General features: G+C 38.2%; 1 protein-coding gene across 1 annotated transcript; it reads left to right on the top strand.

Annotated features, from left to right (window-relative positions):
• On the top strand, nucleotides 1–27,387 carry ap1s3a (adaptor related protein complex 1 subunit sigma 3a). The gene is made up of 5 exons (XM_052017974.1): nucleotides 1–161; nucleotides 14,560–14,738; nucleotides 18,006–18,114; nucleotides 22,957–23,094; nucleotides 25,493–27,387. Exons 1-5 carry the CDS (start codon nucleotides 159–161, stop codon nucleotides 25,526–25,528), a joined length of 465 nt encoding a protein of 154 aa, XP_051873934.1. The 5' UTR covers nucleotides 1–158; the 3' UTR covers nucleotides 25,529–27,387.
• The last annotated feature ends 174 nt before the right edge of the window (nucleotides 27,388–27,561 follow it).

Below are 27,561 nucleotides of genomic sequence, written 5' to 3'. Positions count from 1 at the left end.
CTGCTGGCTAATAGGTAAACCACAGACTGGGAGGAGCTGTAAACTCAAAGAACTCTGGGATAACTACCATGGGTTCCTGAATAGCAGCTTCACAGGAAATGTTTTGTAATTAGATTTTGACAGAGGTTAACAACCTGCATCTTTCACTCTAAGACAGAATGGTAAGTTTTAAGTTCGTTTGTGTATTTTTGTTTTGCTTAGGAATCCCTCAAAGATATAATAGAAAGTTACAACATTTTGAGTTTCTTAGTTGCTTTACCTGCTCGTACAGGTGGTAAAAAAAAGTTCACACCCAGTTTACGGTTGGAGGGGAGTTCAGTATTAACATCGTTAAGGCACTATTTCTGTATCAGTGGTTAAAATATTGTAATAAAATAAGTTAGGAATAATATTAGTGACTCCCAGGTAAATATATTAAAATCAATTGGACAGGCAATACTCCAGTATCCTCCACCTGATTACTAACTAATCAGGTTTGGTGACATTGTTACGATTAAAGGAGCGTGCATCCCTGATTTTATTCGAACAGATATCATTACTTCCTCAAAATGAGAGTGCATATAGGCTCTACGATATGTGCTAACTTCTTCAAAAGTAATATTGGAGAAAATAGTTCAAAGCTGAGTTTGTATTTTGTATTTATTGCAGATAACCCATGACTCAGCTGTTTTTGTCTTTAAATACCGAGCACTACCAATGCTGGAAATCTGAAACAAAAACAAAAATATGCAGCCGGTCCACTAGCAGCTGGAACTACATTCTTTTATTTGTAAACTAGATTTAAAAATTGAAAAAAAAATCCTGAAACAATGAAACCAACAGCGAGTTTAAGACTTAATTCTGCATGTTATAGAATACTTAAGATTGTCATCAATTTCAAAATGAGCTAACATCAGTTAAAGTTGCTAAGCCTTTGAGCACTGAACATCCATATAATTTGAGTTAGTTGTTGTACAGTTGTGCTGCTAACTAGACATCCATAGATATTGCATTGATGTATCAGGCTCAAAACTTAGGCAGATTTTAGGTTCAAACATCTAGAGAATGAAGACTGAAATCTAAGTTGATTCTCCAGTGCAGTACCAAAGGCACAATGCCATTGTCAGAGCAGCTGTCTTTCAGCTGAGATATCAGCCTGGATTTTGCTAAGTGTGTCCCATCACCTGTCCTTAACATGTTTTTGTCTGGAAGGGTAATCTTGTTGTGACTTCTCCACGAATAGCAGCAACTCTGCCAATGAATCTCCTCTGGAAAAAAATGATGGTGGCAAAGCCAGCTTGGTTGTCTGCTAAGGTTTCATTGTTCTTTAATGTCTTTGCCAGAAATATTTAACAACTATTAAAATTAAAACTATTAAATTTTAAACAATAGATAAAATCATAAAAATACACTGAAAACTTTACAGTAAACATGTAACGTCTTATTTTTACCTTTCTATCTTGGCCACAAAAATCTCCATCCAAGTAAGTGGGCTTCTGCTAGTCTCACCTGCTGCAGAGTATGAGAGCAGATTCTGCATATGGAGTCGAAAGATTCAGTGCAGTCAGGATTTCAATGGTGGAGCTTGGCCAGTAAGCTCAGACCCTCCATTAACAAATGAATCCCGAACTTGCAGGCAAAAATGAGAGTAAATGTCGGCAAAAATGAGAGTAAATGTCAGCAAAACTGTCAGCTAGATCCAGCCCACTTTCTCATGTGGAAGTAAAAGAATGTGGCAAATATTGTTCCCTCAACTAAAATCATTTACACAATTTATATCACATTAATGTTTGTGGAAATGAGCCATGTGCAAATGCCCACCTGACAGTACTGAATACACTTCATTTTTGGGATCCTGACATTATAAATAAAATTAGAAAATGCTGTAATACTCAGCATCTGTGGGGAGAGCAACAGAGTTAATGCTGTCTCACCACCAACTATGTCAGGTCATTCAGTCTTTCTTGCTGTCTACCAATTACAGTCACCAGGCATACGGAATTCTGGCCTTCATTAACTGGGGCATAGATCAAAAGAGTATGGAGGTTATAGTACAACTTTATAAAACTCTGTTTGAGCTACGGATGGAGTTTTGTGTGTGCTACTGGTCAGTGCCCAATAAGAAGGACATAATTGCTTAACTGGAGAGGCTGCAGAGGAGATTTATCAGGATGTTGCCTGGTTGGAATGTTTCAGTAATGAAGAGAGACTGAATAGGCCGAATTTGATTTCCTTGAAGTGGAGGGACCAGACAGTGCTGTGCAAAATTATGACATAGATGGGGTGGATAGTGAGAAACCTTTCTCCATAACAGAGATATCTAAAATCAGAGGGCATACATTTAAGGAAAGGAGTTAAAAGAGGTCTGAGGAAAATTATTTTCATTCACCAAAGATTTTTGATGCAAGTGAAGGTATTAGAGGCAGGCATTCTTTCAACATTTAGAAAGTATCCAGATAAACACTTGAATCACCAAGGCTCAGTAGGCTATAGACTAAGAGTGGTTAAAGGGAATAACATAAATGGGTACTGATGATCAGCATGGACATTGTGGGCTGAAGGGCCTGTTTCTGTGTTGTACGACTCTGACTCCAGGATATTTCCTTGGTTTTCTTCTCCCCATCTTCCCACCTCCACTCCTACCCCTTTCTGCAACTTAAAACACATTTGATTTCCAATTTTTCCCAGTTCCTTTGAAAAGTCATCAACCTGAAATGTCCACACTGTATTCCTCTCCAGAGATAATGCCGGGCCTGCTGAGTAACTCTGGCATTTTCAGTTTTTATTTCAGATGTCCAGCATCTGCAGTTCTCTTTTTTTCTGCCTTCTTAATCCTGAACTTGTTAAAGATGCCTATAAATAGAGGTCTTTTAAATATGAGTAGTTAGTCATCCTTTTCCATATCACAGCGAAATATGGTCAGGTTTGTAAAACAGAAAATTGTGTCTGTGCATTGTACAACCCAACATTGTAAAAAGTATGTTTAGTTAATCGAACCAAGCTGCTCACCAATATATTAGAATTGCCCTATTTATATACACAAATTAAGCCCTTTGATCTTTAACGTTCTCCAAAAAACTAATCTGACTTTTTTTTTATTTTAATCTGGTTAGCAGTCTCAAAGTATCAAGCCAGATGGGCCAGAAAGGGTTAAAGAAATGTGAGCCAAAGCACTGGCCTAAAATTAATTTATTATTTTGATAGCACAGTTGGGTTGGAACAACAGTGATTTATTTCCCTATCATGCAGTTAATATGCTTCGATGTTAGGTGTATTATTGTTTAAATGTTCAATTTCTACAATAGTCCTGTCTGTTTCATTTGTCTCAGTTTGGGGGGTGGGGGGGAGAATTTTAAAATGGAAATGAGTCTTAAAATACAAGCTAATTCTGAATATCCCATGACATGAAGTCATTCATGGAAATGACACCAGAAACTGAAACATCTAATTAAACCATGAACTTTATGTAATTGGTGCAAACATCTCTGAAGATCACAAGTAATGTAACCTTTGCAAATGTGCATGGAGTCATTGGAAAGGATCTTTTCCTGTTTTGTACAAAGCTAAAACCTGTTTCTTCCCATCTCTAATTCAAGGGGTTAAGAGTATGATTTGTATTTTGGGTATCTTTTGCATACGCAGGAAGATCTAATGTGAACTTTAATCCTGAAATACTGTATATTTCTGGAATACCAATAAAGGGTTTCTATTCAAGTAAGACCACCATTCTGTTGCACTACTTGTATGTTACAGACCACATTTGAGCAGCAGGACTGCTTATGAATGTTTGCAAGTTACATTTTTTTTTATTTTTGGTTCATTTAAGATTTTTGGTTGTTATTAGCTTGACAGAATTATGCATTTTTAGTTTATATGAAACAAGAAGTTTAGGAAATACTTCAGATTTTAGATTCTTTAATAAATGGTAGCCAGGGTTGTAATGATAATATCTGCACATTTGCATCTACTGCCATCCACATTTTTACTATTTCAAGGTTTTTGCTGAGTTACCCACTGAATAACAATTTGTGATTAGTCAGTAGTTTGTGTGCAATTTTTAAGGATACATTCTAAGTGCCAATCATGCAATTTACTTTATAAAATACAGCAAACATTTTTAATGGTATAAAAATAATTAATATATTTCTAAGCAGGTCTTTGGTGTTTTCCCACTGTTTAAAAGCAAAAAGATCAAACCTTATGAATGTTTCATCTGTGAAGTCTAACGTGATCTTCACTCTCGTGAATGGTCTGAATGCCTTGCATTTTAAAGTATGTTGTTTAATTGTAAAGTAATGTGGTCTGGGAACCCCTTTGATCTCTATTGGATAGCCTGCATTTGAACATGCTCTTGCATCCAATTGTCCTATCTATTCCAAAGAAAAGCTTAAAACACATGGTTAAATGAGATCAAAGATAAACTTACATTCCAAGCAAATTCTATATACTACATTACTACAATAATAATGTTCTTGTTTCAAGGTGTTTTATAGCCAATCAAAGATCTTTAAAAGACCATATAAAAAAAATCTAATTCGTCTTGTGTTTTGTCTTGGTTCACTTTTGCTCCTCTCCTTGAAAAGATGGGTGAGAGAGGTAGTAAATATTAAATTGTCTCTTATATAGCCAGCCCTTTCAGAGACCTTTTTAAAAGACTACTTTTTTAAAAAAAAACTAATATACTGAACTTTTGGCTTGCAGGTTTTGGCAAAGCCCTGTTGCCTTACAGACATTTGCTCAAAATGACATTGCCCTGTGTTCTCTGTTATATGTATGTTAATTCTGTCTTGTGGAGGCAGACAGCTGATGTGCCAGGCACTTTCCCAGATAGTGAATCATTGACTGGCCTGTCGACTACATACCCCTCCTCCTGTAAACGCCATCATACAGAGTATGTGTAAAAAAATTATCCTCAAATCTATTGTTTAATCTCCCTGAACAGTCTGGCTTTTATAAATTCACAACTTTTTAAAAACTATTTTGTATATTGACTTTGTTTTAGTTAACAACCTTTCAAACATAATCGCAAAATTCTTTCAGTGGAGAAAAACCTGAAATGTAACAATAAACAAAGTGGTGTTAGACAAACTGTATTTTATTACATCTGGTGCACTGTCAACTGTAAATACTGTACAGTCACTGAATTGCAGAGGTGTCTAACAGCAACCAATATTCTGTCTAATTCTCTACTCTGTCTACAGGTTTATTCCAAGACCTTAAACTTGGTGCTTAGTGTTTAATTATCATGCAGTAAACTGCAAGTCCGACAGATATTCATGAAATTATCTGCAGGCTATTGCAATATGTGCTTGCACAACTTTTATCCTGGATGAAAAATAATGCAGTAAGAACTTGTGTGTGGTTGTTCAGGATCAGAATTTGAAAGCAATTAATCTGAGTCTGGGCAAGGTCATGTGAGAGCTGTTGAACAGAAGAGTTTTGCACCATCTAGTGAACTAGGTGGTGAAAACATCCTTCATAAAGTTGGCAGTGGTTTAGAAGAATTTTGGTTCTTTTCCTTATTTTTATTGATCTATGAGATTCAATTGGACGGACTCTGAAATTGGGCATAGTTATAGCAGGGCAGCATGGCACAGTTAGTAGACCTGCTGCCTCACAACACCAGAAACTTGGATTCAATCCTGACTTCGGATGCTGTCTGTGTGGAGTTTGCATGTTCTGCCTTTGACTGTGCGGGTTTCCCTTGGGTGCTCCAGTTTCCTCCACGTGCCAAAGATGAGTGGGTTGGTAGGTTAATTGGCCACTGTAAATTGCCCTTAGCATGCAGCGGAGTAGTAGAATCTGGGAGGAGTTGATGAGAATGTGGAGAGAATTTAAAAAAATGGGATTAATATAAGATTGGTGTAAACTGACGGCTGATGTTTGGTGCAAACTCTGGATTGAATCACAGGTTTTCATGCGGTATCCCTCTGATAATCTATGACTATCCCAGGCCCATTGCTTTTATTGCACTGTTTTCCACAATTTGGTGGAGATGTTGTTCTTTTTTCTTAGATAAGATATCCTTATTAGTCACATGTACATCGAAACACACAGTGAAATGCATCTTTTGCGTAGAGTGTCCTGGGGGCAGACCACAAGTGTCGCCACGTTTCCGACGCCAACATAGCATGCCCACAACTTCCTAATTCATACGTCTTTGGAATGTGGGAGGAAACCAGAGCACCTGGAGGAAACCCATGCAGACACGGGGAAGACGTACAAACTCCTTACAGACAGCGTCCGAAATTGAACCCGGGTCGCTGGCGCTGTAATAGCGTTACGCTAACCGCTACAGTGCCATGCCTGCTCTTTTCAAAGAGGCTTTTGGGATGTCCTACAGTTGTTTCCTCTGTTGACTTGGTAATTTCCTGCCATGACGGAACTTGAAGTAGGGCCTGGTTTCAGGAGTCTTGTGTCGGGTTAAGTGAACCAACATCTGCATCCTCTCCTTGGCCAAAATCTCTGGCAGTGAAGTTCTGGTTTCTCCTCAGGTGCTCATGCCCTTCAAATATAACCGCTGGTGCCACTTGTGCTACAAATGTGCACATGCATTGGATGTCATGTTGGAACAGAATCTGCAACCATAGCTCCCAAAAAGGATGCATTACAGAAGCAAACTTTGTGGCATATATATTCTGCATAGGAGAAGCATTTTTATAAATAGTAAATTAATGATATTTCCCATAGCATGAAATGAAGATGCATTGCATCAGTTCTATTCTATTAACTTGAATTCAAAGATGGTGTGTGTGTGTGTGTGTGTGTGTGTGTGTGTGTGTGTGTGTGTGTGTGTGTGTGTGTGTGTGTGTGTTTTAAATTGCTCCAGTACACCCCTAACCTCGCCTCTCCTGCCGTTGAGTCTCTTCATTTCAGATGAAAGGATGAGCTGCTGATAACCTTGTGTCATTTGCTGTCTGGTTGCTGTCATATACCCCCTGGAAAATAAAATCTAACTGTTCTTTCACTACAAGCATTGAGGTGTTTGCCAAGCCTAAATCATCCTTAAATGTATCATGGATTTGTCACAATGATACTTCTCCTTGCTGACTCCTTTCTCAATTTGCACCAGCAATGCTGGAGCATACAGTAAGTCATATTAATGAGAACTATGAAGCTCAAGTCTAATCAAATTTTTCTATCGGAAGGCATGTTTTCCTTTGCAGTGTGTCATGATATGCTGACTGCCAGAAAATTCCAACCCAACAGATGTTCAACAACATCCTTACAAATATATTAATGCAGGATTATGAAAATGTTATTACAGATGGATACTGAGCTTATGTTGTTTCTGACATTTATTTTAGATTTCAATGCTTTCAAACATTCTTAATACAAAATAATTGTACTTATGTCTACAAACACTAGTTGAAACAACCTATTTCCATGTCAAACCAATGTAAAGTTCACAGTGAAAATTATTACAAATAATTTTACTATGAATCATAAACAAAACACTGATTCTTTCCTTTTGAAAGGCAAAAATTGCAAGATGTGGTTCACACATCTTGATTTATCTGGTCCAGTAAACTTGATAATCCCTTAATGATTACAAAAGAAAAGCTACAGAATTTTCATAATGCTATATTTACCATATGGGAATATGTAATAGACCAGCTTCCTTCTTTTAGTAACATATTTGTGATATGTTCAAAATTAATCAAAAGGTTAAAAAACTGCACTAGTGGAGATCTGAAATTAAAATAAAAAATGCTGGAAATGCTCAGCAGGTCAGGCAGCATCCATAGAGAGATAAACAGAGATGATGCTTCTCGATGACTTTTCATCGGAATGGTTGAACTATTGCAAAGTCATCGACCTGAAACATGAGAAATCTCTCATGGACCCCTCAGCACCCCTCAACAGATGCTGCCTGATCTGCTGAGTATTTTCAGAAATTGAGTAAAGGTCCACATTGCAAGATTTTTTTATTTAAAACTTGATTTTACAGAGTTTAGTTCATAAATTATGATCTAATCTTCTCAGTTGCTAGTTCGTTTTGTGAGAATCATTAAACTCTGCTTCGTTTGCCAAAATCTTCCTAAACTATAAATTAGCAGCTCTACGGTATATGAATTAATTAACTGATCACAGAATCAAACTGACAGAAATCTGCATTTCACCTCAGTAGATGCCAATAAGGAATCAGGCAGAGATGGAACAGTCCTTTGCTGGTAACTGGACCTTTAACAGCAGAATGCAATGCTCAGCTCCAGACAACCACAATGGCTTTTTGACAGCCTGTGCTCTCGTGTCTTTTTAACTGTCTTAAAATATGTTTTAGCTGAGACAGTTTGAAAGCAGATGAAATAGATATAAATAATTTAAGAATAGATTTAAATGTAAGTTAACTAAATGCATCAATATATATTAAAATAAAAATTACCAATTTTCTCATTCGATGATGCTGCCCCATTCAAATGAATAGGGTCTCTCTACATGCACCAACATAAAGCTGAGGAGCCAGATATTAAGTGTATCTGGCACTTCTGCTCAGTGTGATCAAAGTCCATCTCTGACTATGGTGTTAAGTCTAACAGTGTTGGCTTCTGATCTTCACAAGTCGGGAATGGAAATAGGAGTAGACCAGGAAAATGGAGCTGAGGTGGAAGATCAGCCATGGTCTTGATGAATGTCAGAGTGGACTCAAAGAACCATATGGTCTGCTTCTCTTAATTCTCATTCTTATGTTGAGGCTAAGAAATGTGAACAGGTTTACATGGTGAAAAGAGACAACTGTTCCGGAACCCCTTTCTGTGCAGGACTGAAAGTAACAGGAACTGACGTGAAGACATTTGTCGAAAGTGTTTGCTTGTGTAGGGAAGTTTGCCACCAGATTAATCGCATCTAATTTTGGTGAGTCGGTGAAACAAATTGCTTCTGCTACTAACACTTCATCAGTTGTGTAGCTTGAAATGATCAATTGATACAGCGACTTAAAATGAAGCTCACTTGAGGTCCATGAGAGATTTCTCATCATTGAAGCAGTGTGAATTTCATTGATTTGAAATTTTAGCTCTTCAGTGCATTCCCTATCCGCCGCATGCCAAACTGACCAAAAATATTGCAATGCGTATCACTCTCAACTGGGCCGCAATGATTACTAGCCATCAGCGATGTTGATAGCAGGTCATGTACTCAACCTCAGAAGAAAGTGCATTTTGTACTGAGATCTGATATCTTTTGTGAGGTGCTACTCATTAGGAGATGTGTATATGTTGAAGCAGGGCATTTAAGTGGCTGGAGGAGGGATTCATTCACAGATGTGTTAGAATTACTGTTGAGGGAGACATCTACAAAGCAAATGTGAAGGAATGTTATGTGTGTTTTTTTTACTCTTCTAGCTGATCATCATGTCAGAATCAGAATTAGATTTATTATCACTGATGTGACATGAAATTTGTTGTGTTGCAGCAGTAGTACAGTGCAAAGACAAAAATCTATAAATCACTAAAATAAATGGTGCAAAAAAAGGGAATAGTGAGGTAGTGTTTATGGATCATTCAGAAATCTGATGGCGTTGTACCATGTTTATGGTAGTAATAGGAGTGTGTAAAGTGTCACTTAGTTTGCAAAGGGGCTGATGAATTTGCAGACTGTTTAGAAGTGTTCCTGAGGAGTGTCAGTCCCTCCCTCTGATCAGCTGTGAGCTGGGGCTGGTGATGTTGGGCAGGGATATCAACCTCCTGCTCCTCTTGTTTCTGCTGGCCTTTAGAGTCTGGCCTCCTGGTCCCTTGGGCCCCAAATCTCTCTGTAACTCCTCGAGAATGGGCTGTTGTCTTTGCTTTGCAAGGTATGCAGTTCACATCAATGAAAGCCCTGCATCTTGAGTGATGTGGTTGATTAATCTGTACACAGAAGTAGAGAGTACCCCTTATCCCCCAGATCGATCCATCCATCAGAGCAGTGCTGACCGCTGAAAATGTCCCGCAACGTGGACTCTCTCAGCCTGAAGTATTCGTGGGAGCTGCCAGAAAACATGGAAAGGAAGTCTTTTGGATTTGCATTATCCAAGGGAGTTGTTATGGGTACAAGTGCAGTCAATACCTTCCTGCAGTCTTGGGAAACCAGGAACACTGGCAAATCCCAATGTCTGATATGCCACTTTCTCATTACTGAAATTGAAAATGTTCTCCCTTCTTGAGTCAAGAGCCTCAGTTGACCTCTCAGACGTGGGACAGATATACTGAGGCCAACTGGAATGATCCAGAGACTAACCTCACAGGAAGCAGTCCAGGCTGAAAGTCGTTCTGCAAAATTTCACATCTTTTTCTGATTACAGACTTTGAAAACACAAACCAGTGAGTACAATACTCCTCAGATGGGTCCAGGTCCAACACAGCGCTTCAGAAGTCTCTAGGAATAGGCTCTTTGCAGATCATATTTGCTCCTGCCACAAGGCCCCTAACCCTTTCTGAGTGGCCAGCCTTGCCTATCCCTTAGCTTCCAGTAGTGGAGTGTTGCTGGTGGGATCAGCACATATGAAAGAGATCAGCAGTTAAATGCTGAATAGATGTGTTAGATTTAGGAAACGTGCCTCACAATCAGTTCCAAAGCTGTCCATTCAGGTCTCTTGCATCAGCAGAACTTGCCTTTTAAATCTCCCATAAAGCAAGAACATAGCCTGCAGTGTTCCTAGTTCTACTGAAACTGTTGCACACTGGTCATTATCTGGAATTTTGACCATCAGATAATGTCAGAACAGGCTAAAATGTGTGTTGCATGATTGATGTTATGAAGTGCATGCCTGATGCTGGAGAAATGTTAAATGTGTTAACATGGATTGTGCAATTAGCATGATTTCACCCAGAAATGATTGGTAACCTGTTTTACTCTGTGTAAACTCTATTTTGATTCATGTAATCCAATTTCTGAGCAAGTGTTCATTCTGGACTTTTCTGCAGCCTTTGGCACAGTTGACCACGTCATCTTCTCCCAAAGCGCCACTGCCGTTATCCAGCTGTGTGGGGTTTGCCTGACTCTGTGCTACCACTTGTTCCTCTCCATCCATCATCAGTCTCCTTATACCCCACCATCTCTGGCCATATTCTTGATCCCCTAGTCACTGACTCTTATCACCTTCCCCAGCATCTGTTTGAAACTGAACTTGTAATCTTGGCTTGCTGTTTAATACCCAGTTAAATTTCTGATCCTGAATGCATGCCACTGCTGATTCTGCACATCTGCATCTCCATCTCATAACTCCATTCTTCCCCTGTCTTAGCTTAATTACTGCTGAAACTTTTAACCATGCCTTTGTCACCTGTACATTTGACTTTTCCCTGGCTGCCTTCTTCATTCAATCTTCCACAAATTTAAGGTCATCCAAATACACTATGCTTGTCCTAACTCACATCAAATCCCATTCACCAGTGTTTTCTGACCTACGTGGGTTCTTGGTTAGCAATATCTATTTACTATGCTCGCCCTACTTTTCAAATTCCTCCATGGGCTTTCCTCTGGTTCTGTAATCTCATCTGTCTCTCTTTCTCTCCAATTATATTTGTGCTGCAAATGTAATTGGAGAGAACTTAACTGTCCCCCAATGCAATTGCTCCACCATTGACAGTTGTTCTTTCAGCTGCCAATGTCCTAAACTTAAGAATTTCTAAATGCCTTTCCTGCTATTTTCTTCTTAAAATGTATGGTGATGGCAAGACTTGGACAATTTGAACCTTTCAAGCAAAACAAAGTGAAGGATGTACTTTCAATGAGGGTATGCAGCAATGTTTCACCTGATTAATCACTGGGATGGCAGGTTTGTCACGTGGAGAGAAATTAAGCCAACTGGCCTAATTGAATGAAAGCTGGCAGAAATAGAGTTGAGGTTTCCCTGACTGATGTGTCTAGAACCAGGGGTCACCGTCTCAAAATACACAAATGAGAATAAATTTCTTCACCCAAAAGGTAGTGAATCTTTGGAAATCATTGTCTAAGAGCACCGCAGAGGCTTAGTCATTGAGAACATGGAACACACTATAAAATCAATAGATTTTTAGATATTAAGGGAATTGGGAGATCTATTGTTACCAGAAGGATGGTCATCTTTTGGTTAGAGCTCTAGTCACTGCAGTATTGGGTACTGGATTATACCAATATACCATTTTATATATAAAATTCTTATCTTCAACAGATGGATAAAAGAAGAACTTGTACCATTGGCAACCTTGGGATAACTCAAGGAAGTTGTTCTGAAGTGTACATACTGTTCTAATTTAGAAACATTAAAAAGATGGGGACAAAATGAAAATTGCTTAATTATAATAAAATAATTGAAATTGTTGGTCATGGAATTAATGCAAAATATTGTGGCATAAAAGAGCTTGCAATTTATTCTCCTTGGGCTTTGGTATCCTGATGGGTTTGCCGGTAAATTGAGTTGAAGGGACTGTAAAATTTAGTTATTTTGCTTTTAAGAAGCTGTTGGGTAATGAGAAGGAATTCCTGAAAAACATTTCTAATTCTACCATAACGATAACCTTTTTCCATCTGCGCAATCCCTGCATTGTTATTGTGTGAACTGTAATCAGTGATTATTCTCAATGGAGTTAATTATTACACTTCAGCCTGTGAAATCGTCATCAACACTTGCAAAATAAATTGCACTGCATGAAGAAAGCAAGGAAAAAAAGATGAAAGGAATGCAAATAAGAGAAAAGTGAATATGAAAGTAAATAGTACCAGAAATCAAAAATAGATTCTGAGGATTTCAAGGACATAATTTGTGCTCAGGTGTTGTTGCCAAATAGGGAGGGGCTTTTACCTTGAAGATTTATAGGAAAGCAGTGACAGTTTCCTGAAATGTAAAGCCGTGAAGTCATCTCTAACCTACAGTAAGAATGGTGGGTATGCTGCAATTTCATGTTGGTTGTAGAGATAGCTCAATAAATAAAAAGTAGTTCAGTCTGAACACATTTACCACACCTGGAGTGGTGACTTCAGATATACTTTGATTAGAACTCTCTCCAGCCTTCTCTCTTCTCCCTCCCTCCCCCACCCACCCTTCTTTCTGGTTCTTTTCTTTCTCCTCTTCTGCGTCTGAGGTACAGCTGTGTGTATTTCCAAATCCTTGGGAAGTAATTTTTATAATCCCATATTGCGTAACTTTCTAAAACAATTAATGCAGGGCAGGGCAGCACCTGGAAAGAGACTGAACATTTTAGCGATATGGAGTAAAATGCTTCAATGTTTGTGAACATAATAAATATGTGCATTCACTTCATTTGCAGGACTAAATTGCTAGAAAGTAATAAAAATCCAATTTGGTATAGAATTAGTGCAAAATCCTACCTTGAGTAAATAATTTCTGTAGCCTGAACTGATTTTCTGTCCTTCAGATGATCTTTGGTATGTAGCAGTGTTTAGCATATCCAGAAACTAGTATACACTATAATCATAAAAAAATTACACCATGAGTGGTGTTCATTCAGGCCATCTTATCTGTGCTGGCCCAAAGAAGAATTATCCAGCCTAATCTTGCTTTCTAGATCTTGATGCAGAGCCTAGTGGCAAAAAGCATTTCAAATGCATATCCAAGTCATTTCTGAACGTGCAGAGTATTTCTGCTCACGATAGGGTTTTAGGCAGAGAGTTCCAGACCTTCACAATGCTCCAGTGATAAACAAATTGCCTCGTCTCCCCTCCGATCTTCCCACCAATTATCTCCTTTGGTTATTACCCTCTGTGTAAGGGAGTTGTTCCTTCCAGCTATTATTTCAGGGCTCCTCATATTGTTTAAGAATGAATTTATTTTTGAAAATGTGATAGCAGTGTTTTGTGGTACTTGTTCTATTAAACCATATCAGTTGTTATCATTAGAGGAGTGTTGCTAATTTTTTCCAAGGTAAGTTACCAACCTAGGACTCTTGACTTCTAATTTGAATAGATTTAGATTCTCATTCATTAAAGGTCAATATACACTTAAGCCCATAATCTTCACCATTACCCCTGAATCAAAAGCTGTCTTGATGTCAGCCTGTTGATTCTTCCCCAGTTCTTCATCAAATTAGCCGGGGGATCTTTTGCCACACCTGAGAAAGCAGCCAGGAACTCAGTTTAGCATTTCTTCTAAAGGACTGCACCTTAAGTAGCATGGACTGGCATTCTACGTCATTGTTCAGATCTCCAAAGTGAGAGTTGAACTAATAAATTTCTAATTCCGAGATGAGTGCTACACCAAGCCATGACTAACTCCAAATTTAAGCAAAGTAGGTTTCAGTGACTTCATTACAAGCTTGCTGCCTGCAGATTCCAGTACAGATTTTATCTAAACATCCAGATTTCATTCTTCAATCTTTCGAGGGTTGTGACCTGATGTGTTAATTTATCAGTTTTAATTCCAATTGTTTGGTGTGTGTGTCTATTTCCTGCTTTTGTTTTCCAATATTTGCAAGGTATTGTTTTTGCTTATTTATTTTCTGTATCTAATGATTTTTTTTGTCACACTGGGCTTCTTTGCATGGCATTTTCTACCCTATTAATCTCCAGGTGATCCTCCACTACCACCATTAGTAAGAATGGGTAGAGGAACATACATAGAAGCTGTGCTGAATTCTTAAAGATAACTATTTGTTTTCACAGATGCGTTTTATGCTGCTTTTTAGCCGTCAAGGCAAATTGAGGCTCCAGAAATGGTACACTGTAATGGTTGATAAGGAGAAGAAAAAGATTACCAGGGAACTTGTTCAGATTGTGTTGAGTCGACAAGCCAAAACGTGTAGTTTTGTGGAATGGCGGGATCTCAAAATTATTTATAAAAGGTATGAATTATCTTCTTTATTAATTCAGATTTTTCTTGCAACATTTTCACTCCTTGATGGCACTTAGCCTATTTATTGAACTTTATTACAGCTTTAGCTTCTGGAGTATTATAGTCAGCAACAGCCTGACACTTCAAAGGCAGGTGCTTATTCAGTAGCTGACACCAGCTGTCTCAGTCACCTCCAACCTACAGTTGTTGATTCTTTAAAGTTCAAGAAGGAAACTTGCACTTTAATTTTTACTAGTGGTCATGTTTAGTTTAGAATCTCAATTCCATATCAGTTTACAGTTTCACTATTCCCTTCAATAATTTTCATGCAATGTATTAAACTCTTATTCTGTATCATTCTTTCTAGTGCTTTGTGTTGCCAGGATTTCTGGTTTGGTTTCACTCTATTTCATCTACTCTCATTCAGTGAATCCAGAAAAGAATCAGTTGAACCATAGCCTACTCCAATTGCCTGTCACTTTAGTTCCTCATCCCATTTCCCATCTGACCCCTTGTGGCCACTTAACTATTTCAACAAAGTCCCACGTTAAGCTTGAAGAATAGCATCTCATTTTCTGTCTAGCCGCATTACAGCCCCTAGTATTCTATCAGAATTCTAGTTCCATTTAATTTGGGTTTCCAGTCTCCACACATGCTGCCTGACCTGCTGAAATGTTCCAGGAAATTTTGTTTTCGAAAAATCTCGTTAGAAGAATCTGCCCCATCTTCCACAAATGTTATGTTACACAGAATATAAAAACAGGCTCTTCAGCTCATTAGGCTGTATTAGCACCACAGGTCTATATGGCTAGAATTCTTTTGTGCCCCTCTTGTAATTTTTCAGTATAATTCTCATTAGGGGTGACAGGAAGTGATTTGGTTGAGCTTTGTAATACTCTCTCCTACTTTAGCATCATTTCCATTACTCCATTGGAACTAGATTTGGACACAGCTGGTGTCTACTTGCTTTCTGCCATTTAAAAAGTTTAATTAGTTTTGTTAGAGTTATGTGAGTTGTACCCTTTCTGACATTAGGTGTCAAATGCCACCTGACATTTATAGATTCAAAGGAAATAAGAATTGGGAAAGGTGGAAAATGGCCTGTTGATTTGCGCAAAGTCTTATTGCCATGTTCAAAAGTTGCCTTTTTGCTGTGTTCCACTTGTCTGTGATGGCTCTCAATACTTGAATTACCAAAAGAGCGTAGCACTAATTTTTTGCCATGTAATATCTGAGAATCTTGTCTGTTGATACCCATTTTGTTAGAAAAATCCATCTCTTCTGCAAATGCTGTATTGCACAGAATATACACACTATTTTGCTATGTCTCTGGTTATTTAACAATGGATTCAAAATTTATTATTGGAAATGAAGTCCCAGCATTATAGAAAGATCTAGTAAACTTTTTTCATTTCTGCACTGCTGTATCTTTTGTTCATTACTTATGTTTCAGTATGTATATGTTTAATCAATTTTGCAAATGTCATTAAACTTCCTAAATGTTTGGGCAATATTTTCCATTCACTTTTATTTTTGTGTACTGTTTCCATTCAGTATATAGTTTGTTAAATGCTTCAACCATAAAATTTAAGGACATGGTGGCAGAAGTAGGTTTTAATGGTTTGATTTAAAATATAATGAGCTGAGACTTGAGTCTGATGGAACATTGTCAGACATCACCAGAGAATACCATAATCCAAAGGGAAGGTTTTATTCCCATACAAGAAGCACTTGAAGAATATTTGAAGAATAAGACTTCTGTCCTTAGTGGGGGTGGAAATACGGAAAAGCCTCTTGTTGATGAATTCCTGACAAAGACCTTTCTCATAACAAAGACATCTGATACAAAACCAGGTTACAGACTCGCTGGACTGCATTTGAGGCCTTTTTCTCAATGAGAAGAATGGTTATTCCTCAAGAAAATATAGTGCTGACTTCCTGCTAGGTTGTTTGTTTGCTGAAGGCCCACAAAGGAAAGCCGATTTATAACATGGAGAGTGGAGCCTGTTGCTAGTCAGGATGTAACACAGGTTACCTTTGCTACAGGATCCCAATACAGTACTGAGGTGGGGCATGCACTGCAAATGTACCTACCCTCTGAGTGATCAAATCTATGCTCATAAAGACACTGCGGCAGGTTTCTCATAAAACAATGCCAGAAATATAGTGATTGCACTTTATCTGAGAACAGAAGTACTGCTGGTAGCTCTCATTGCTAGTATGTCCACCCCTATTATCCCTCTTGAATATTCCTTATTGCTCTATTCCCCACTCATTCCAAAACTTCACTAGTTGGGTGTTTGTGATGATTTATTATCTTTGCTCTGATTCTAGACTCCTCACGGCGTCCAGTGGTCAACTGCTTCCTGCACTCCAGCAGTTAACTTTAGGAATTTGCCTACTGAACCTGTGCAAGTCAGACCTGATGCAGGTTTAACCACTCCATTAGTTTCCTGGAGAGAAATGGCAAAGAGACATAGGGTTAAGTTTCAACTAATTTGTATTTTAATTGAAGTAGCATAAATATATTTAGTTGTTTCTAGTGTTAAGTGTTTTAATTATTTTTAAAAACATTTTAATTTTGAAAATGGAATTGTGATCAATTTTTAAGTTGTTGAATATCTTAAGACATTCACAGTCAAATTGCTTGACAACTTGATAGCCAGTTCAGCCTGGAACCATGACTTGCCGTTGTCAAACAATTTCTTTGGGCAGGATTTCTCTGACTCCACCACATGATGCTGTTTATGATCAAAAGGAATATTCTGAACAATCCCTCAATGACTACCTTTTGTGAGCAAGTGGCTCTGCCCTGACAGGAGATGCCTGGGCATTTTGGCATATGTCGAACTCTAATCATAGCCTCTTTGGTTCTTTAAACCTGTAGCTATCCAATGTTTAATATCTTTTAAAATAATGTTTAAATGACTTCCTGTTGTTTCACAGGTATTATTTTTGTAGGTACCAAATTTTGTTGCTCAGCTAAATAAAATTGTGCTTGATGGATTTTTCTTATTTGTTGTAGGATATTTCAGAGGACTATTCTGAATTGTGGGATAATCCTGTTATTTTCCTTTATGAATGAAAGGACTCCAATTCACCGATCATTAATAATGTTCATGAGTAGGAAAATAAACCACTCATTCTAGGATCTCTTAAATGATGTGACTTGCAAAAATGAACACTGCAAAAAATGAACATTTCGAAACTAGTGTGACTACACTGACTATAACCTGGATGCTGAATACAGATTTGTATTTTTTTTTCTGTCCCTTAGGTTTGCTAGTTTATATTTTTGTTGTGCAATAGAGGAACAAGATAATGAACTCCTGGCTCTGGAAATCATCCATCGTTATGTGGAATTGCTGGATAAGTATTTTGGCAATGTATGCTTTCTGTGGTAAATTTAGGTTTGCAGTAATTGAGTACTTCCAGCATTCTCTTTTATTTCAAATTTCCAACAACTGCTCTGTGCTCTATCTGACAGTTCTAGCATTTTTTCCCTCTCTCCTGTCCTGAATTATTTCCCTCTATTTGCAATTCCACTAGACACCATCAACTGCAATTAACACAACTTCAGCACTCTCTCTCAGCTGGCACCAACACCATCTATGTCATTCATTCTCACTGGTTTCCACACTATCACAGAGGACATTTCCTTTGCCCTCTCCATCCCTCCTCCTCCTCCCCATCTCTAGATATGTTCATTTCCCTAACTGTCCCTACTTCTGATGAAAGATCATTGACCTGAAACGTTCACTCTACACAGATGCAGACTGAGCTGCTGAGTACTTTCAGCATTTTCTGTTTTTAATTTAAATTTTTAGTAAGAAGTTCTTTGTTTAATGTACCACTTCTTGATCCCTTAGTGTTTATTGAGTTTTTTTTCCTCTCTGTTTTAAATGAGACTTCTGTTTAAGCTGTAGGACGTTCATGCTGTGGAGTAGAACAGAAAAAACTTGGTCACTTTTAGCACAATAAAGCTCATTTTGTTCTCTTGCAGTAATTATTTTAGCCTGAACTTTAAAGGTTACACTGCCTGAACCAATGTGATATTTTCACAGTGACTAGGAAAAGCTGTATAAAACCAAAATAAAACTACAGGTGTTGGAAATTGAAATAAAAATGCTGGAGGCACTCAGCAGGTCAGGGAGCATCTGTGGAGAAAGAAATAGAGCTGATAATTTGGGTCAATGGTCATTCCTCAGAACTGGAAAAATGAAAAGATGTCCATCTTATAAATTGCAGAGAAGAAGGAGGGAGGGTGGAGAGAACAAAAGGGATCTCTGTGATAAAGAGAATCCAGATGATCCTGTTGGTACTCTCTAAGAAGGGGTAGTGAATGGCTGTTAGTGATAGCTGAAATGTATGGAGAAGTTTCAACTTCAGGGACTGGAATGAGGAGAGTTGAGGTTAAAAATCAATCAAGCAGTGCTGGAACTGCTGAGACGCAGAACACAGCAGCTGCTGTAAATCTGAAATAGGAGAGAATGCTGGAAATACTCAGCAAGTTAGGTAGCATCTATGGAGAGAGAAAAACCTGAATTATTGTTGCAGGTTGATGACCTTGGATCAGAATTGGCCATTTCTGACACAGACAGGAATAGTTGGTTATCTGAAATTGTTGAATTTAACATCAAGTCCTAAAGACTGTCTAGACTGAAGATAAGACACTGTTTCTAGAGATATGTTGCAGAACACTTCTGTTTTGCCTGCAAGCGTGACTCTGAGCTTCCAATTGGCTGTCACTTTAATTGTCCAACACACTCCCACTCTGACCTTTGTCTTTGACCATAAGATACAGAGCAGAATTGGGCCATTCGGTCATGGCTGACTCATTTTTCCCTCTCAATTCCATTCTCCTGCCTTCTCCCCGTAACCTTTGACACCCTTACTAATCAAGAATCTATTAACCTCCACTTTAAATATATCCAATGACTTGGCCTTCACAGCCGCCTGTGGCAATGAATTCCATGGATTCACCACCCTTGGGCTAAAGAAATTCTTCCTCATTTCTGTTCTAGATGGACCTCCTGTTATTCTGAGGTTGTGCCCTCTGGTCCTAGACTCTCCCACTACTGGAAACATCCTCTTCACATCCACTCTATCCAGGCCTTTCAATATTTGGTAGGTTTCAATGAGATCCCCCATTATCCTTCTTAACTCCAGTGAGTACAGGCCCAGAGCCATCAAATGCTCTTCATGTGTTAATCCAGTAATCACCGGGATCATTCTTGTAAACCTCCTCTGGACCCTCTCCAACGCCAGGACATCCTTCCTTAGATGTGGGGCCTAAAACTGCTCACAATACTTCAAATGTGGTCTGACCAACACCTCATAAAGCCTCAGCATTACATCCTTGCTTTTATATTCTAGTCCTCTCAAAATGAATGCTAACATTGCATTTGCCTTCCTTACTACTGACTCAACCTGCAAGTTAACCTTTAGGGAAGCCTGCACCAGGACACCCAAGTCCCTTTGCACCTCTGATTTCTGAATTCTCTTCCCTTTTAGAAAATAGTCTACGCCTTTATTCCTTCTACCAAAGTGCATGACTATACACTTCCCTACACTGTATTCCATCTGCCACTTTGCTCATTCTCCCAACCTGTCCAAGTCCTTCTGCAGATTCCCTGCTTCCTCAACACTACCTGCCCCTCCACTTATCTTTGTATCATCCACAAACTTCGCCACAAAGCCATCAATTCCATCATCCAGATCATTAATGTATAATATGAAAAGTAGTGGACCCAACACTGACCCCTGCGGAACACCACAAGTCACTGGCAGCCAACCAGAAAAGATCCCCTTTATCCCCACTCTTTGCCTCCTGCCAGTCAGCCAATCTTCTATCCATGCTAGTACCTTTCCTGTAATACCATGTGTCCTATCTTGTTTAGCAGCCTCATGTGCAGCACCTTGTCAAAGGCCTTCTGAAAATCCAAGTAAACAACATCCACTGACTCTCCTTTGTCTATCCTGCCTGTTACTTCCTCAGCAGATTTGTCAGGCAAGATCTCCCCTTGAGGAAAGGGATCTGTTGACCTCCTACACTGTTCCAACAAAACCCAACAAAAACTCAAGAAGCAACATTCTGACTTCCAAATGGGGTTGCAATGTGCCTGGTTATATAACCCTTGATGTTGAATTCCAGGTAACCAACATTCCTCTGTGTCAAAGCTAGCCAGTTGTGAAGTAAGGTTGCCATAGATTGAAAAGCCAAGTGCAGGTAGATGGTTTGGGTTATTTTTCTTCACCTAATGCTTTCAAATTAAACTTTCTAAAATCTATTTCACTTGTTTTTTTTTTAGTGAATCTGAATATCAGAGACATTTATAAGCAGTTCAGAAATCCCTTTGACAGCAATGAATTGTCAGGTGGCCAAGTGGGCAGTCTAGGAGTAGGACCACCTGGCACCCAACCGTCACTCTTGCACTGGTCGGCCACACAGCATCATGGCCTGGAGGATATTTGGACCTATGGGGGCACAAGGCTGGCTGTGGGAATAGCATAAGGTTAGAATACAAGGAATGGGCAGGATGGAGCATGATCCAGGCCAGTGTTCATAATATGCTAGCTATGTCTATTGGTGGCATTCTCACCCAAGTTCAAATGGGGAAGCAACAGGTGCTTTAACTGAACATTTGTGATAGGAAAACAATGGAAGCTACTATTAAAGACAGAAAAATTCAAGGTAATCGGGCAAAGTCAATGTGGTTTTGTGAGAAGGAAATGGGGCATTGGTGAGCCCACATCTGGATTACTATGTATGGTGCTGGTATCCATATTTAAGAGTTATTAATATTTTGGAAGCAATTTGGAAGGTTATTAGACTAATACTTGGAATAAGTGGGTTGTCTTGAAGAAATATTGGACAGGCTTAGGCTGGCATCTATTAGAGACACAAGAGACTGCAGATGCTGGAACCTGGAGCAACAAACAATCTACTGGAATAAATCAGTGGTCAAGCAGCATCCGGAGGGGTGGGGGTGGGGGGAGGAGGAATTGTCGAAGTTTTGGATCAAAACCCTACATCAGGAGAGAGAACTTGATTGAAACATAAGATCCGGAGGTGCCTAGGCAAGGGCAATGTGAAGAGGCTGTTTCCTCTTGTGGGAGAATCTAGAACAAAGGTTGCCCATTTAAGCTAGAGGTGAAGCAAAATTCCTTCTGAGGGTTGTGGGTCTTTGGAACTCTCTTCCTCAAAGGACAGTGGAAGCAGTCTTTGAGTGTTTTTAAGGCAGAGGAAGACATTTGATAAGCAAGTGGGTGAAAAGTTACCGTAGGTAGATGGGAATGAAGAATTGAGATTACAGTCAGATCAGCTATGATCTTAATGAATGGCAGAGCAGGCTTGAGAGGCCAGGAAGCTTATTCCATACTGCCAATTGTACATCAGTTAGGCATGTTCAAGTCAGAAGCTTTAGGGTTCTACTCCCCCTCCAGAGTATTGAGCACAAAAATTTGGCCTAAACTTCAATGCAGCTCTGAATCTGTGCGGAAGAATCTGTAATCAACAGATGAGATTATAAACAAAGGTCTTGTCTGCCTTTCCAAGTGGGCATAAAAATCCATTTTTGAATATTTGGAAGAAGAGCAAAGGAGATGTCCCCAGTGTCTAGGCCAATATTTATCCCTCAATCACAACATTTCTAAAGCAGATTATGTAGACAATGTCACATTGACCTTTGTCAGATTGTGACTTTTTGTGTATATTGGATATTGTGTTTCCTATATTTAAACAAAAGAGGCCACACATCAATAAGTACTTCATTGGCTAAAAAGGTGGTTTGGGGTGTTTCAAAAGGCATTGAATACAATTCTTTCAATTAAAAATAAACTTAAACAAGATAAATGTTGGATTTATTCTGATCATTCAAAGATCTGAGGGTGTGCTGCTAAAGAAAAATCACAGCATTTAACACTAATTCCAAAGTACTATAGCAACTAGAAAATTTCATGCTTAAATACATAATTCATAATTAAAATAAAGGATGCTTGTAATACTCAGCAGGTCAGGCATTATCTGAATTTATGTTGAACATGTTTCACAGTAATGAGTATTTTCAAGGTTCTCTGTTTTTATTTTAAATTTCCAGTATCTGCACTTTTTTGCTTTTCAATATAATTAGAATAATTTTATGGATCATATGTCAATATAATTATTTCTGTATAACTGATTTTAAAAATTCCTTGTGAATTTGGAAAAGAGTGCTTGGATTTTTCAGGTTTGTGAACTAGACATCATCTTTAATTTTGAGAAGGCCTACTTCATACTGGATGAATTTCTAATTGGAGGAGAGTTGCAGGACACCTCAAAACACAGTATACCCAAAGCAGTGGAGGAGGCAGATATGTTACAAGAGGTAAGGCAAAGAAAAACTGAATATTTGCTTGTCATAAAGGCAATAGTTAATGAGCCATAAGGACTGGACTTAGAGGTTTGATTTCTGAATCTTTGCAGTAAAGGTGCCAGGAAAGCTGTTTCATCATTAGAATGTTCATGAAATGGGTATTTGTGCTGTTTCATATTCTAATGAATTCAAATTTGTGGTTGGGTGCACCTTCTGTAAACTCCATAGGAAACTGTGTCTCAAGTTAGAGTCGTGGTCAGTTGTGCTGTCACTCTGTGGCTAATTCATCTGACAATGGTGACTGTTAGGCTCACACATTGAAGGACTGAGTTGAGGTTACATGTGGTGGCTGATGCTGTAAGGCTGTACCTTAGCTAAGTATTAGTGGTTTCAGAAGCAGCAACTCAGCTGGAAACAGGCATGGGGGATGTGGAAGTATGGGGGGAGAAAAAAGAAAATAGGTCCTCATTTATTTCAGCACAGAATCACTGGAAATAAATTTAGGATGAAGTGAAACATGATGATAACCATTTCCAGATTATAGAACACAGAACACTACAGCACAATACAGGCCCTTTGGCCCACAATGTTGTGCTGACATTTTATCCTGCTCTGAGAAATATCTAACCCTTCCCTCCCACATAGCCTCCCATTTCTCTATCATTCATGTGTCTAAGAGTCTCTTAAATGTCCATAATGCATCTGCCCCCACAACCTCTGCAGGCAGTGCATTCCACGTACCCACCACTCTGCGTAAAACAAAAAACTTACCCCTGATGTCCCCCTTATCCCTTCCTCCAATCACCTTAAAATTATGTCCCCTCATATTAGCCATATTGTCTTGCAGCACTTCAAAAATTCAACCAGATACTTGTTGGTGAGAGTCTGACATAATTTCTGCATCAGTCACATATTAAATGACAGCACAATTCCCTGTGCAACCTTCCTTTCGATTTCATAGAACCTCATTCATGTCAGTCCCTCAGCTATCTTCTATCCTCAGAAATTTAATCACTCCTGGGACGCGATTCTCTGACTCTGCTGAACCTATAGTCCATCAATCCCAACTTGCCAACCCTGAAACCCTTAGATGACCATCCAGAACACCTGATCACTGACCTGACCCATCCTCAACCCTGAGCTGGATCATCAACCATCCTACCTCAGGTTGTATGCAATTCTGACTTTCTCATCCCCAAGTAGAGAACAGGGATTTAACATGATTATATGACTGATCTAACCATTGGATAAAGTTGGTCACCCATTGATATTTATTCTATAAAGGATGGCAGTGGGTTAATATAAAGGTAAACAATTTAATTGATCTTTAACTTAATCAATTCAGCTTATATTTAATCAAATGTAGACACATAAATGTTAATTAAAAGCTCAGGAGCAAGAGCATTACAAAGAGGGTTACAAAATAAAATGACTGAAGTGACATTGGTGCAAACTGAATAACTGGTGAGTACCTATATTTTTTAAAATGCAGATCAGGAACAAGAAGAGTTTATTTCTGATGAGTGTAGGTAGCAGCGCAAGTAAACTAAGGCATGGCTGGACACTTCAGTCCCAATTATCCGCAGCCTATGTCATGATTCCCGTCACGTGGGTATCTACATTTGCAAGAATTCCATTAGCCAGAGGAGCTCACACTCTGGCTTTTCAATCTTGAACAGCAACTGGTTACACAACAGGGCATCCCAGAAGCTGGCAGCTACATAGGGAGCACTCGGTGATGTTGGCACCTTAAATGGCAGGTTTGATGGACCTCTGGGCAGCGTGGACACCATGGGCAACTCAACGGTACAGTGATAAAGGAGAAATGCAATGAAGATAGGGGATTAAATAATTAGTGGTTAGGCAGATATTTCTGCCGCCATGGACTTGGTGTCGGGTGCTACGTTACTTTCCTGGTGCCAGGGTCAAGGATGTCACTGAGCATCCATACAACTTTTGTGTGGGGTAGAGACAGCTGTCAGGACCCATATTAGTACCTATGATTATAAGTAAAAAAGGGTGACAGACGATCAAAATAAGTAGGGTTTCTAGACACCAAAGATGCTGGGGAGTCTAAGTCTATGTTCCTAACAATCCTAATCAACAGTAGAAAAGTCATTATTTTCATTTAAATATTGAGAGTATGTAATTGTGAAACATTGTTATTGAGCTTTGCTCCTTTGCTTAGTCAAATCTACTGATTTAAATTATACACTTTGCTGTGGAATCACTTGATTTGATAATGGATCAAATTCCAGACTTTAGCTTTTAAGTCTTAATGTATCATTCTCAGATGAATAAAACAAGGTCTTGGGGTTGGGGGTGTTACACATGAGTTTATGAGTACAATTTTCATGAAAACCATCAGCGTTAAGTTGGGTTAACTAATTCTGTTGTATGTTTGTTACAGACTATGGAAGAATATTTGGCCAAGCCAACATTTTAACTTGGACTTTAGAAGGCCTGAAAGATGGATCTAATTTATAAAATGTATACATGGATTTATTGTGTATTTACAGTGGTTTAACATTTAGAAGGATATATTTTGCTACTGCTTCACATTATGGAAAAACGTACAATGTCAACTAAAATGCAGTTAGCAAGTTAGCACTATGCAATGTTCAGGCATAATATTTATAATGGTTTTTGTATTCATAGCTCCTGATGTACTTTTTGTTTCAAGTTTTCCATTGCTAATAAGCAGGAGATATGCTCCTTCACTGCATTTTTTTTCAAAATTATATACATTCCTACAAATCTCCAACCAGCATAGACAGATGCTGTTCTGTAATTCAAAAAATTAAACCTACCAAATTACTTTTAATTATAATTAAAAATCATCAACCCTGGATTTTACCAAATTTGGGTGTAGAACGGAAATTATAAATTAATCTAATGGTATGTTGAAAATTATCACCTCCAAATCAGATTTTATCTTGTGAGATTATCCTGCAAACTGACAGATCTGTTGCTTTAATATGTTATGGGTTGTCTGAAGGTCTTAAGAATTCTAAGCCAACTAATTGTACCAGAAAATATCTGATTTTTAAAAGATGCTTTTTATTTGAGCTGCTGAAACAAAAATATCTGAATCTGAGTGAAACACATCCATATTTAGTAGTGATCTACTGCAGATTACAAATTTTAGATCACATATGGGGATGGTTTCAATGTAGCACAATGTAGAAATCTTCTGTTCAAACCCCACTCCAGCATTAAACACAAAATGATACCTCCATACAACACAGGTAAAGAACTGCCCAAGTCAGAGGTGGCCCCTTCAAACCAGGGATCCATCTACTGTAAACCAAAACAAAAATCATAACACTATTGAAAGAAGAGCGATTTTACTTCCACCTACACCAACAATATGAAAATTTTTGATTGCTACTTTTATTACTTATATTTACTTTTATTAATTTTATTACTTTTATTAATATTTTACCACAAGCAACTATAATGGTTCTTTCCTTGCCTATGTAATTTGAATATGAAGCTGATGTTCACCGATACCTATTGGAAATACAAAATACAGTTATCATTTTCCATACAAACCTGTATAAACTCAGTACATGTGATAAGTTTCACTGTCTTATTTATTGTTAATTGATTATTTTGTAATCTGTAAGATTGTCATGTGCTTATTTGTGCCCTATGGTTTTACAGCAAGATTGGATTTCTTACAGACTATTTTATTGTGCTGTAGTGCAGCTCCAGATTAATTATTGATTTATTTAATGTTAAAGTATTTTTTACATTTTGAAGATTAACCCAACAAACACCAAAATCTCCATTTATAAAGTTTCCATTTCAGCAAATTATAATTTCAAGAAGCAAACAATTAAGTGTACCCCTCAACAAATTTCACAGGTTGTTTAATCTAATTTTTCAAGTGTTCTTTGTTGGGAAAGCTTGAGTACTTCAATCATGAACCAGAAAATGTATTTTAGGCCAAATTATAACATTTGAAGAATTTAGCAAATCTGTTGCAAAAAAACAGAGTTGCAGCTGAAAGCTTAAATACAGAAATGGAAATAAAATTGTAATTAAACTTGCTGAATAGTATGCTGTCAATCATTTTTCTGACCTAGGTTCTGCAAATACTAATGTTTATTATTGCTAATGTGTACTTATTCATGAGACGTATAGAGCTTGTGTACTGTGCTGTTTGTGTATATATAATGCATCTGTAGTGATTCTTTTCTATATCAACTTGAAATATAAACCATCACAGTGCTCTCACCCAGTAACTTTGTACTTTTTCCACTTTTTTTTAATAAAAATGCAATTGTCTTTGTTCTCTCCATTTCCTATGACCAAGCATTGTTTCCACTGCCAAGAGAAATTTCTCTTAATCATGTTCCACACTTGCAACAATTTTAAATTGATGATCACTGTGCCAACCACAGAATTTTTAATTGGAGAGCCTTTCCCTGTTTGTCAATTTAAATTTTTCTACTTTTTAGGATCTCTGTTGTA

Source organism: Pristis pectinata, chromosome 6, assembly GCF_009764475.1.
Source record: "Pristis pectinata isolate sPriPec2 chromosome 6, sPriPec2.1.pri, whole genome shotgun sequence".
Lineage (NCBI taxonomy): Eukaryota > Metazoa > Chordata > Chondrichthyes > Rhinopristiformes > Pristidae > Pristis > Pristis pectinata.
The sequence above is the reverse complement of the archived record's forward strand: the minus strand, read 5'-3'. Positions and strand labels throughout refer to the sequence as shown.

Excerpts from the sequence above, each read along its gene's own strand:
- ap1s3a (XM_052017974.1), top strand. Across the intron at positions 14,739-18,005 it reads CTCAAAATTATTTATAAAAG|GTTTGCTAGTTTATATTTTT; the intron begins GTATGAATTATC and ends TCTGTCCCTTAG. Across the intron at positions 18,115-22,956 it reads TGGATAAGTATTTTGGCAAT|GTTTGTGAACTAGACATCAT; the intron begins GTATGCTTTCTG and ends TGGATTTTTCAG.